Raw genomic sequence first — 13,797 nt, 5'->3', positions numbered from 1 at the left:
TACAAACACATAAATGAGCCATGCTGTTGCACTGGGTGATGTGTGCCTTCCAGCCCATTCGCCAGAAGAATACACTGGCATTGTATGTTTCTGCAAACCACAAATATTTTACTTATCAATGTTTCTTTTTTTTTTTTTTTAGATTATTTTTTGGGTTTATATTGCCTTTAATGGACAGGACAGTTAATGCGTGAAAGGGGGCAAGAGAGATGGGGCGACATGCAGCGAAGGGTTGAGGCTGGAATCGAACCTGCGGCTGCTGCAGCCAGGATACAGCCTCTGTATATGGGGCGCCACTCTATCCACTGACCTACCAGGCACCCCTATCAGTGTTTCTAAAGTGACATAATAAATGAGTTGTCTGACTCAGGATGGTGTGTCAGTTTATTCCACTCTATGAGATCGACAAAAAGCAAAACCAGTTGTGCTTTGGCAAGTCATTCCTGTGTTTCAAGCTGCATTTTAGGCACCAAATGTGGGTCTTTTGTATCTGCTGTCTTGTTATGTGGATGCATTTCTTACGAGGATAGTAGCAGAAAAAGTGGTTGTTATTTGGGTTTTTTTTTTATAGAGACACTGGTGCATTTCCTGCTGGAAGAGTGGAAAGCAGGGTTTTTTACCGAGACATAGCTGCATTTTCTGCAGGGAAAGTGACACAAAAAAGCATTGCTCTTTTAGCAAGATACTGTATAGCTGCAGTTTTTACCAGGATACTTGCACAAAAAAGCATTTTTTTGTTTGTTTTTTACAGAAAAAATGCTGTATTGGCTGCCAGGATAATATCTTTGAAAGCATTTTTTTCAATGAATCGTTGCTACATTTCCTGATTGAATAACTGCATGGAAAGTGGTTGTATTTTTTACAGAAACATCCCTATTTTCCTGCCAGGAGAGTGGCATAAAAAGAGATTGTCTTTTAACCGAGCATCACTGCATTTCCTTCAGAGGTAGTGGCACGTAAAAGCTTCTTTTAAAAACAAAAACAAAAAACAACTGAGACATGAGTGCACTGCCTGCTGGGATAGTAGCACGATGAGGGGTTGTTTTTTACAGAGACATCACTGCCTTTACAGTGGGGATTGCACCACCAGAGCCATGTATTTTAAGCCAAAATCTGATCTTACCATAACCAAGTGTTTTTTGTGCCTGAATGTAGCCACATTTTAACCACAGCATTGTTGAAACTGTAAAGTTTTAATATATCCTCTAAATTATAATGTGCATATGTAATGTATCCATGGTTTGCCAAAATGTAAAAACATTTTTTTTCTGATGTTGGGGTTGGTTCCTTTATAACTATAAACCTGAGCACTGTAGTTTGATTTTGACTTGATTTCAAATACATCACCCTGGTGCCGTTAACACTCATCAGAGCACTAAATATGTATTAATCTGCAGCAAAAAATAAACTTGCAAGAAGAACTCATTAAAAACTGTTTTAGGAATTTCTTTTTCCTTATGTTCTGTAAAGCTGGAAATGCTTGTTAAAGATATGTATTCAGAACAAATGCAAAAGCCACAGACAAGACGGAGAAGTCAAAGTATGGAGAGACAGACCGCATATTGTTGGTTTTGGTCTTTTAATGGCATTTGTTGACAATAACAAAAATATAGAATATCAGCAGCCTTATCCTTTAAGTGAGACTGTTGCAGTCCAGTGACTCTGAGATTGTAAACAGAAGTTCAGTTCCCATATAGGCAGCATTGGCATCAAAACATAAACATAAATAGAGCCTGCATAATGTGGGGAAAAAATGCAGCCATATGTTTTTAATGTACTTTAACTGCCTTGTAGAGATTGTTGAAAAGAGATTGGGAAGTCAGCAACTTCAAGCACCATCTTATGGATTTCCATATGTTACCTGCATTTCATTGTGTTGGTGCCAGAAGATGGAAAACCACAGAATGCAGTATACCCTCTACAATGTGTATGCATTAATATTTCCTCTTCAGTAACCCCTGACCCATTTCTATTCATCATGCTAACCTCAGTGATCCGCATGTGTACCGAACTAAGTGGACATTGCTTCAGGGGGTAGCATAATAATGTGTGCTCTCTACCATCACATGACCCACTTCTCTCGAGTATCATAAGGCTCATTCAAGCACTCTGAGTGGAAAAAAAAAATATACACCAAACATGCTAATAATTCCCATGAAGCATGGCTTGGCAAGCTTTGCTATGCAAACTTGTGCCGTAACCAGAAGGATTATTATTAATTTTTTTCTGGCCTTTTCTTGTTGATTAAATAGTAAAAGTACCCTAGGATATTTTTTGCTGTAAACTGCAGTGACTCAGGTGGATTAAAGGCCCACTATCAGAAGGCTTTTGTTGAGGTGTCCTTGAGCAACGCATGGAGTCTTAGTGGGTTGCTGTTTTGTAGCTGGCTTGACCTTGGATCTTCCAGTGGAGACGTGCAAACACAGAAATGTCCAAACAGCAGTCATACACTTTCATATAATTATGCTGCACAGCATGACTGCACTAAGTGGATGCTCACCACAGTTTCCTTTATGCTGTGCAATCATACAGAAATCTAATATAGGTAGTAAATATTCATAGTATCGTAGATGTACAGTATATGTTTTGTTTTCCTCAAAATATATGTCTCACACCATCTCATTACACCTCGGTAAACTGCTCCTGAAGCCGTCTCACCTCTGCCCACTGATTCTGTGAATGTTCCCGAAGCTGTTTGCGATTATTTTATTCATGAACAAGTTTTAATTCATTGTTCCCTCTGTGTCTCACAGGTTCTGGCACGGAGAGTACAGGGTGGCAGTGAACATTAATGACTATCTGGACATCTACTGTCCTTACTACGAGGGTCCTCCGTCCCACGGGCGCATGGAGCGCTACATCCTGTTTATGGTCAACCACGAGGGCTACACTTCCTGTCAGCACAGGATGCGTGGCTTCAAGCGCTGGGAGTGCAACCGTCCCAGCGGTCCTGACGGGCCCCTGCGCTTCTCAGAGAAGTTCCAGCTCTTCACTCCCTTCTCCCTGGGCTTTGAGTTCAGGCCTGGACACGAGTACTACTACATCTGTGAGTTATTGGCAGTGTGTGTGTGTGTGTGTGTGTGTGTTGTTCAGCAATAAGGGAATCAAGACAAAGTGCAAAAGACACACATTATAAAAGGACATTTAGATATATTAGAAAATAACATTAAAGAGGTCTTCAATGTATTTCAGGCCAAGGACCCCCTCCCGTTCCCACAACATTGGCTAATGTTACCTGCAAGTTGTGATAATGTCTCCACATTTAGTCTTGACTCTGGGGACAGAAAGCAGACCTGTCCCAGACAACCTGAGAGGTCTGGATGATTCATATTGTACAAGTTCAGAAATGTATTTGGGCCCTAAACCAGTTTCGTAAACCAATAGCAGTAACTTGAAATCAGCTCTCCGACAGACAGGAGGGCAGTGTAAAGACCTGAGAACTGGAGGGATAATCGTTGGTCTTAGTGAGGACTCGAACAGCAGCGTTCTGAATCGGCTGCAGCTGTCTGATCGATGTAAGGTAAAGGGAGTTTGTGGCGTGCGTGCGAGCGTGCGTGTGCCTGTGTTTGCGTGTTCATCACGCTGCTGTTCAATATGCATTTGTAAATGATATGTAAATATGCAATCAACAGAAGTTGATTGAGAGAGTTCTCAAACACAGCCCGCCATGTCTCTCGCACACCCCCACAGGCGTGCATATATACACCTTCCATCTCTCACTCGCTCCCTTTACTCGCTCTCTCACTCTCTTTATTTCTTGATGTATCTCCGTGCTTCTGTCGAGATCATCAGTGGTGTGCTCAGCAAAGTGGTAAAAATGTCACCAGGCGTAGTTTGTAATCATTTTTATATTAGCTGTATTGATGTTTCTCCTCACTTCAACAAGTGATGTATTAGTATCACAGATGGGCTTTACCCCCTGAGACTGTTTTCTGAACAGAGTTAAAAAGCTATCATTCCCCCACCAGGCATGGGACAAATAGTAGCTTCGAATTACTCTTAAACATTGTTTTCAGCTGCTCGCTGTGCCAGATGGGTGGGATAGATTTACCGCATCCGGACTGTTTAGTGCAAGATCATTTGGTAATCACAGAAAAGCACATTAAATTGACTTTCAAAAGCTTCGCTGTCAATGTCCAAACTTTCTGTTGCCACGTTTTTTTTTCCTCTTTGTGGAGGCTGGAGGAGCTGCTCGGTTTGTGACAAAACATTTGACAGTCTGAATCGGCTGAGCAGATGGGAGAATATGTGGACAGAAAATGATTCTTCTGAGAGGACAGTCATAATTTGCACAATCAAACGAGGTCACTTGTCAGTAAAATGTATACACAGGTTTATTGTGTTTGAAGAAACAATTTATTCTGTCGCTTGCCTGGTGAGGACAGTCTCAAGCTGCCATGTGGTGACCAGCTGAAGTGTGCAAACCCAGTAACACTTTCTCACTTCTGGCATTTTATGACTTTACTTGATAACTAATTAGCAAAGTTATTCCAGTAGTCCTTTGCTCAATTAACTCATGTCTACAGGGTGTCTACAGGTATAAACAAGTTAAATTTAGGACTAATATTCATAACTGTGTTTTTATTAATGTATACTCAAAATACAAATTGTTCTGTTTTCGTCAGTGCTGCACCAAGTACATTAATATATAAATTAATTGATAAATAATCATCTATAGATTATGAAAGAGAAAAAGAGCAATTAAAAAATCAACATGAATACACTACTACTCCACTACTTTTTCAAATATCCAAAGAAAGGAAGATCTGCCACTTGTTTTCGTTACCTTAGAATAAGCCATTTATATCTATATACCAAGCAGGTCTTCTCTCATGAAGGTTGCCATGTTTATACAGTAGGCCACAATGGACAAATCAAACACTGGCTCTATATTAGCCACAATAGTGCTCCTACATGCGTGGCACACGAGAGAAGTTTGAGTGCATGGCAATCTGCAACTCTTACTGCTAGATGTCATTAAATTCTACATACTAGATTTTTAAGACCTGTCCAATCTGAATATAAGACAATTTAATACTTTTGTAAGGCCTTTTATTTGTAAATGTGTATTTAAGACATGTTAAGATTTCTAATGCCACCCTGCCTGTCACTGGTGTCTTTTATAGATGATAATTACTCTACAGCAGCACTTCTGGTCTGCACAGGTCTCTTTATTTCTCCCTGTGTTACTGCTGCACCACTGAAAACTGACCTTAACCTTTTTTAGTAGGAGTTGATGCATTCTCACCATGACCCGTAATGGGATGAGGGACCTCTGCCATCAGTTTCAGGTCGGCATGCGAGAGCGACAAATTTCTTGATCTAGTTTTTTGACCTTGGATAGAGATTCTGACCTTACAGTGATATTCTCCTCGATCAGAAGGCAGACAGAGCAATCAGACGAAGCTGAAAAAAAAGATTCTTTGACAGATATCGACACGAGCTCAAATTCAATTTGTTGCAGCATTACTGTGTTCAGACTTTATTTCTAATGCACAATTTTGTAATGCAGTGCAATCACTAAAATATAATGTGCTGCACTACCGAATTACCGTGACAGATAATAAGATTAAAGTAATGTGTTTCCTCCCAACACTATTTGTCTGCAGAGTAACTTTTAATAATGAGCACTAAGTATCTGCAAATACTTATTCGCCCCAGTCTGCTGTCTGCGCTGTCACACAAAGACACAGCAGGCGAGAGTCAGAGAGCTAAAGAGGCGAAGATAACAGCCACCCGATGTCCTACTGCACTTTTCCCAGCTGACACACTCACACACACAAACACACACTCTTTTGTTTTCAGCCTCATGTAAGGATGGACAGGGCCCCTCTAGAGTTGTATAGTTGCTGACTATAGTATTGTGTTTCTGGTACCCCTGAGGGGAATGTGTACTCCGTGTGTGTGTGTGTGTGTGTGTGTGTGTGTGTGTGTGTGTGTGTGTGTGTGTTGTAGGGGGGGGGGGGGGCAGTTATGGGGTCAGTTGTCAAGCGATTGTGAGTCCGTGAAAGGCCATGTCCATCATCTTGACTGACAAGCACACACGTTTTTGTCTCTCACTGTCTCTCACATGCACATGCACATACTAACACACACACCACACACACACACACACACACAGACAGGTTCGTATTGATGTGGAACGAAGGCATTTTGACATTTTTAACCACCCGGCCCTTCAGATTGCGTGTGCGTTTGAGTGTGTCTTCTCTCTGCAGATACTCCACGCAGTAAAACACATCGATCTTTGATGGCGATCTGCGGCCAGACCTGTGTGAGTGTGGGGCCGTGTGTGCGCATCGGTGTGTGTATTTGTCATGCGGTTGACATGTTGACAGGTCCGCTCCACCCCTTACTTCTCCCAGCTGCCATCTGATGAGGTTGAGTGATTTTCAATGGGTTTTCAGGAGACGTCGGATTGTGGATGTGCTGGGAAAAGGAGGCGCCGGGAGAGCCGATAAGACTTTTAAAAAATGACAAAAGTGAACATTTTTGGAGGGCACGAAGAGGTAGGGGGACAGAAGGGGGCATGAATCTTCCCAATTCTAGTCCTTTCTCCCCGAAATGTTGCCATTTGTCAGCAAAACAGTAGGGAACCCGAAACAAAGACACACAACAGGAGACATAGCTCGATACAAAGCTGGCGGCGCTTCATAGGAGATTTTTTCTGGGCACTGTAAGGAGGGGAGGTGGATGATTTGGAGAAATTTGAGGCAAAGGAAGTGGGCTACAGGGAAGGCATGAAAGGGGGAAAGGAGGTGAAGGGCAGAGAGAAGGATGGAGGGAGGAGTTGTGGGCAGAAACTGAGGGAGGAGAGGGCAGAGGAGGGGTCAGATTTATTTCCTGTGCGCTTTGGATCTTGATGATGGTCCTCTCTGAGGGTCACTCTGGGCTCTGGCTATGCAGACTTCCTCAAGGGAGAAGGCCAATAGGTCTCCACGCACATTTCTGCGAGCACCAGTGTGTGTGTGCACGCTCTGTGTGTGTGCCTGCACGCGGCCAGAGAGTTGGTCACCATCTGCTTTAAGGTCTCCAGCTCTATTTCACATCACAGCGAGGTGGGACTAAAAACCCAGATTCAATTTAATTTACTCTACTTTGAAGTCTGAATCACAGCAACTTTTTAACATTTTTCTCATTTTTTCCTGGCATTCAGCCAGCGTGGCACGGTGGATCAGTGGTTAGCACTGTCACCTCACGGCAAAGAAGGACCTGCGTCTGTGGGGAATTTGCATGGATTTCCTTCCCCAATCCAAAGACATTCAAGCTAGGTCGATTTGAGAGCGGGTATTTCCCTTAGGTATGAATGTGAGTGTGTCTGAATCCCAGTGTGCGGCCTGATCCCCTTGCAGACTTGTTTACATTGCCTGAAGTGATCAGTATGTTTACGGGAGCTCAAAAGCTTGGGAGCATGGGTTTAAGAGAACTTGAAAGGACGTAATATAAAAAGAGTCTCCAACTGCTTGAAGCAATAAATGTCATCAAGAAAGTAATGGGCTGCGTTAATGACTGCTTTCGTGTCAAATTATAACAGATGAGTGTTAACTAACAAAAACACATACATGCCTTCCTTTGTGACACCTACCCTTGATTTACCACCTCTGACATTTTTGTTTCAAGCTAATTATAGTTATGTAGGTGTGTTTTACTTTGCTGAAACAGCCACGCAGTGAACAAGAAGACCAACTATTCGTGTAAAAAAAAGTCAGCAAAAGCCATCCTCCTGTGAACAAAGTCTGCAGTATAATTACTTCCACTGCATCTTTTTTATTACCTTATTATGTATTGTCAGTGTTTCTTCCTGCCATGCCATAAATAGGTATAATAATTGGGGTTAAATTAAAGTTTGGTGTCTTTTATGTGTGGGGATCTGACCTGTGACCCTCCTGTCACCCTCCTGATGAGCATTGAAAGCCCCAGGTTCACTGTGTGTCAGTTGCTTTGTGGTAATTTGAATAATTTTTAATTAGTATGAGCACAGGCGCCACTAAATTAAAATATCAACTGAGAGGATTAAGGTGTTTAGCTGGGTTACTTAAAGGATAAGGCTGATGTTGTTGTAATTTTTTTATTGTAAACAAATCCCATGAAGGGACCACAACCAACAATGTGTTAGTTTGTCTCTTATTACATTCTGGCAATACTTTCTAGCTCCACTATCTCAGACCAAAAAACGCATCTACATCAGCCCTTTTTATACAGAGATCCTGCCGCAACAAAGACAATTCATTTCATCGGCTTTGCTTTTTTAATACAGACCCAAACAACACAGGTATAATGCCACCTCAGTGAGTGATTTTAGATAGCATGCCGGCAAAAAGAGGCTTGACGCTTAACCCTTTGAAACCTGGATTGACATCAGTTTCTTGTGTCATGCTCACAAGAGTTTAAACCTTTGAGACCTGAGCAAATTGGTTTGATTTCTTTTGAATACATGGCCAAAAACGCAACAGTCAACTTGGCAAGAGATATCCAGCAAACTGTAAGAAATTAGGAAAAGCTGACAATAAAATTAACTGAAAATTTGTCAGTCAGTCAGTCATTTTCTGTAACCGCTTGTCCTCGTAAGGGTCGCAGGGGGGGGCTGGAGCCAATCCCAGCTATCATCGGGCGGAAGGCGGGGTACACCCTGGATACGTCGCCAGACTATCGCAGTAACTGAAAATTAGTTTAAAAAAAAAATATATCAATAAATAAGACAGAAACAGAAAAATATTAGAAATTAAATAATGATTAGAAAATAATTATTTCATTACATTATTTTTTCAAGCCTTATCTTTTTCTTTTCTTTTTGTGTGTATACTGATTTTCATATTATTGTCTTTTGTAATTCTTTGCTAATTTTTGATCATTTCTTGTGAAGATGCTCATTATCCTCCCCCCATGTTTTTGAAAGAGATTAAGCCAATTTGCCCAGGTTTCAAGGGGTGAACACAACATATTTTATTTCTTAAGATATAGACGGCATGACCTGCTCTAGTCTCCCTCTGACTGGCTTGTTCTCATTGCCTTTGTTGGTTGGTGTCAATTCCTGTCATGCAGCTGATTTTGTTTGATATTTGCCATGAAAAATGCAAAAGCAACACAAAACTAAGGAAAATGGAAAATGTACCAAAAGCATCATATTCGCTGTGTTTATTAGAAAGATAGTATTTTGTGAGGGTCATGTCCAGCACAAATATCGCCTCTGTAGGTGATGGTCAATCCCATACATTCGCTCATGTGTGACCGTGCCCTTATACAGAACGGCAAGGCGGAATAACAGCGTGACATTCCAGCTTTGAACAGGCAATATAAAAGGGGCTACTCATTCATATTGAAGAAATTTCATCTTTAAAAATAGGTCAAAAATGACGCCCCTGTAAACTCCCAGTTCCATCATCGCCTTATAACAAGCCTCATAGCACTCTGAGACAGAACAACATAAAAAAAAACATTTATTGAATGTTCTCAATTACTGTATGAGTGCAATCAGCAGCACAAATTGTTTTATCTTTACTAATCTCCTCCTTCACTCTCTCTCTCTCTTCACAGCGTCTCCTCACCCAAACCATGTGGGGCGAGCATGTCTAAAGCTGAAGGTGTATGTCAGACCTCCAGGTAAGTCACGCTCTAACTACACACAAACACACACACATTGACACACACACGCAAAGGTCCAGATTGGCTATCAAAGTAAAATTAGGGGGGAATAAGAGGTCTGATAGAATGCCCCGGCAACACTCTCTGCTCTGATTCACAGACCAGCCAGGCAACACTTTAACACCTTTACACACAGACACACCCACACACACTGAAAACACACACATTTGGACACAAACACACATGCAACTACACACAAGTGTGCGCAGGCGCATGCACACGGGCACAAAGTGGCATACGCACTTCACATCAAATCACATCACATCACACTGGGTGTGAGGGAGACCTTCTGTCCTTGTAGAAAGAGAACAGAGCGGGCTGAAAGTGCTCTCTAAAAATGTTACCGAGCCTCCACATCACTCTGCTGGCTGCATTTGCTCATAAGAAACAAGAGAGCAATCTAATAATAAACCCATCGCGTACTGGAGAAGTCTAATCTAATAATAGACACTTCATATTTCTTAATAAAATTCTCCTTATGCATCAGCCTTGTGGTAAAAGATGAAGCGTGACTTGCTCGCCACATAACACCTAGCCTTTTTTTTCCAAACGGTGTGCAGCCTGACAGGGGCGTAGCACCAAATTTTGGGCTCTTTGTGTTAGCAGTCTCTGTAGGTCCCCACCCTCCTCCTCTTGATCAGTGTTTCTTTCAGTACTTTTTAAATGTATTTTATTTATTTATTTTTTTAACAAAGTCAGTTTGCTTTTTTTCACTTTCCTCGCTTTCTTACTTTTCTTTTTTGAACCTTGATTTCCCTTTCTTGGGAAAAGACAGGACAGTGTATGCTGGTGCTCCAGCAGCATGAGCACTGATTCACTTGGCTCAAGATGCATTCAGAGATGAGTCCTAATGCAGGGGTGGACTAAACCATTTTGCAGCTTTAAAGGGAGAAAGCTGCCTCAAAGAGCATACACTATTTTTATGCCTTCACGCCAGCAATAGTCTGTCTGCCCATCCTATTATCGTTAATGCGATATCTCAAGAACGCCTTGAGGAAATTTCTTCATTTTTGGCACAAATGTTCACTTTGACTTTTATTGGAAACTGGTGGCCAAAGGTCAAAGTTACGGTGACTCTGCATCCATCTCTTTCATGTGAACACAATATCTCAAGAAGGCCTTGGGGAGCTTCCTCAAATTTGGCTGTCTGTCCACTTGGACTCAAGAATGAACTGATTAAATTTTGGTGGTCCAAGGTCATTGTGACCTCACAAAACATGTTTCCAGTCATAACTTAAGACTTCATTTGCTAATTATAACAAAATTTCACACAAATTTCGACCAGGATAAAAGGATGAAGTGACGACATTTTATATCCAAAAGGTCAGCTTCACTGTGACACAGTAATGTGATCATCAAAAACGCATTTGTCCATTATTCAACATTATATCTCAGGAGCAGAAGGGAAGACATTTGGTGAAGAACTAAATTGGTGACACTAATCTTGGTTGTCCACCTTGAAACTGTGCTAATGGTATAGTCTTTGGTGCTGGAGTGAAGATGTGTGTGACGTCGAAGTTTCCACAGACATGGATGTAAACTGTAAGTTCAACTTGTCTGGTGCATGGAGGCATACAACCACAAGGCAGTAATTCTTGTTATCATACAAAGTTAAGTCTTTCAACCACAATATTTAGGCAATTTCAATTTTATTTTGTATGGAACTTTAGTATGGCACTAATTATTTGGAAATGAAACACCGCTGACAAATTCAAAAGCTTCCCATAGGGGCCCTGGATAATCAGTCCCACTTTTTTACTTTTCCAACTTCTGCCCCGACTACGACGCCCCTGCAGCCTGATAAGATATGCTATAGCTCCCCTCATGGACGGGACGCAGTGCTCACCCAACTGTTGGCATGTTAGAAATAACTCAACAGAAGCTATGTGGGGATCAGATTGCGGCATGCATTACGCTACACTTGCGTTATCCCGAAAATCTACCTGTGCGTCTTTTCAAAAGGGCGGATCTTACCTCATGATTTTCCACCCTGAGCCTGACTAAAGAATCAAACCTGGGTAGTAACATGTCTCCCCAGATAATGACATGGCTTTGAAGATCTTCGTAAACGGATGAGAGTCGGCCTTCATGGCTTTCCAGACTCAGATCATTCCCTCTTTCTCTGAGGGGGAAGGAAATTCTCTCCTCCTCCATAATTACTGAAACAACATACATTCTTTTATTCTGTCATGGCTGCGGCTCCGCTTTGAGATTCTGCTTTTTCTTGTGCTGTTAAAGTAATCTGTCTGACATTGCAACTTCCATCGCATCTGTGAAATATTGTCACCAGAGTGAGTGGCTGCACATGTGTGTGAGTGGATATGTGTCTTTGTGTGTGTGTGTGTGTGTGTGTGTGTGTGTGTGTGTGTGTGTCAGCTGCTCCAGATTCCGAGTCTCTGTGATTAAACTGTAATTAGGTTGGTTAAACCCCCTGCAGAGCTCAGTTGCTGTCGTCTTCTCCTCCTCTTTCTCTCCCTCTCTGCCATCTCCTCTCTGCCTCTCCTTGGCTTTTTAAGGGTGTGAGTTTTTGTGGTGTGTCGCTCATTCTCTACATTTTTTTTTCCTGCTGTAATAGTTCCACTTGTCTACCCTTTGTCTTCCTGTAAATCCACTCTATGTTCATTCACTTTGTTTTAGATCTCTTTGTCTTTGTCTCGTCTTTGTGTCTCGCTCAGTTCAGATGTTTTGTCGTTTCTCTCTTCTCTTCGTTTCAGATGGGTCGGGATACGATTCTCCAGAGCCTTTCCTGACTGATGGAGGTCCAAGCTGGAGGCCAGGGTCCTTGGCCCTGTTAGCCGTTCTGGCCTCACTGCTCCTGGGACTCTTCTCCTGGGTGTGACCCCTCTCCCCCTCCTCCTGGAGCTCCCACCCAGGGTCGCTGGGCTGGGCTGGCTGTCCCTCTAAAAATCCACCACCCCTCAGGGAAGCCCTCTGTCTCCGTCCCCCTCCCACCCTTCTCTCTCTCCCACCTCCACCTCTACAGCCACCAACCACCCCCACTGCCAGCCCCCTCCATGGCCCAGCCACGGACACCCTTCCCAGGCCGGGCTGAGAGGGTTGGGTTAGCTGTCTGGGAAGCCGTGCTTCATCTCCCGAATTCTGGGTGGAATGGCACCTCTCAGCTGAAAAACACAAGGGAAATGTCTCTGCACTCATATCAGGGGGTCCTTTTTGATTTGTCTATTGACTCTCGGCCACTGATGGGGTAGATGTAGCCACGGCTATGATTAAACTTGTCGTTCCAGTGCAATTCCTATCATCCAATCATGGAGGATGCATTAAGCGATAGGCCTGGATGCACAAAAATTGGATTTTTTCTCACATTGCTATCCCATCGTCAAACCAAGAATTGGAAGTGGCCAAGCTTGCATTGTAATTGGAATTCTATACTACCTGGACCCGTTCCAACTGCAGCGAGAATAAGAGCAGACGCGCGGGGACGGAGAAGGGGAAAGTGACCCGGCCTGTGCAGAAAAGAAAGGGAAAACAATGCAGGCGTGGATTTAAATAAATCCAGCCGTATGGGAGATGTAATGTAATGTTATATGTGTTGATATTTTGAGTGTAGCTTTGCAGCAATGTGATATAAAAATCTTTTTTTTTTTTTCTTGGGAGCTAAGATTTCACATTATAATGACAAAGTTCTCAAGGCGCAGCCGGGGGGAGGAAGGGGTCCAGTTTGGGGACCTCAGAATTGCATCTCTGCTTTTTGCAGATGAAGTGGTTCTGTTGGCTTCATCACAAAGTGACCTCCAGCGTGCACTGGGACAGTTTGCAGCTGAGTGTGAGGCGGTCTGGATGAGAGTCAGCACCTCCAAGTCAGAGGCCATGGTTTTCTGCTTGACCCCTGAGTTGGGAGAAAGTTACTGCCCCAAGTGAAGGAGTTCAAGCATATCGGGTTCTTGTTCACGCAAGTGTAAAATGCAGCATGAGATGGAAAGGCAGTTTGCTGCGGCATCCGCGGTGATGCAGGTGTTGTTGTGCTGGACTGTTGTAGTGCAGAGGGACCCAGAAGGCAAAGCTTTTAATTTACTGATACATCTATGTCCCAGCCCTCACCTTTGGTCATGGCAGGGTTTGTACAAGGTGCTTGAGGTGCTTGAAGTACTTGAATTCAACATTCAGAAGTGTAAGTCCTGGAATACCTTGAAAATC

At 42.7% G+C, this 13,797-nt stretch overlaps 1 protein-coding gene across 1 annotated transcript in view; it reads left to right on the top strand.

Annotated features, from left to right (window-relative positions):
- efna2a (ephrin-A2a) overlaps positions 1 to 12,533 on the top strand; it is a 108,028-nt gene extending 95,495 nt beyond the window's left edge. The window contains exons 2-4 of the mRNA XM_042501139.1: positions 2,754 to 3,046; positions 9,535 to 9,600; positions 12,357 to 12,533. Coding sequence (XP_042357073.1) covers positions 2,754 to 3,046; positions 9,535 to 9,600; positions 12,357 to 12,481 — 484 coding nt within the window. The 3' untranslated portion in view covers positions 12,482 to 12,533. The remainder of the gene's footprint in view (positions 1 to 2,753; positions 3,047 to 9,534; positions 9,601 to 12,356) is intronic.
- The last annotated feature ends 1,264 nt before the right edge of the window (positions 12,534 to 13,797 follow it).

This window comes from Plectropomus leopardus, chromosome 14 (genome assembly GCF_008729295.1).
Source record: "Plectropomus leopardus isolate mb chromosome 14, YSFRI_Pleo_2.0, whole genome shotgun sequence".
NCBI classification, from domain to species: Eukaryota; Metazoa; Chordata; class Actinopteri; order Perciformes; family Serranidae; genus Plectropomus; species Plectropomus leopardus.
The sequence above is the reverse complement of the archived record's forward strand: the minus strand, read 5'-3'. Positions and strand labels throughout refer to the sequence as shown.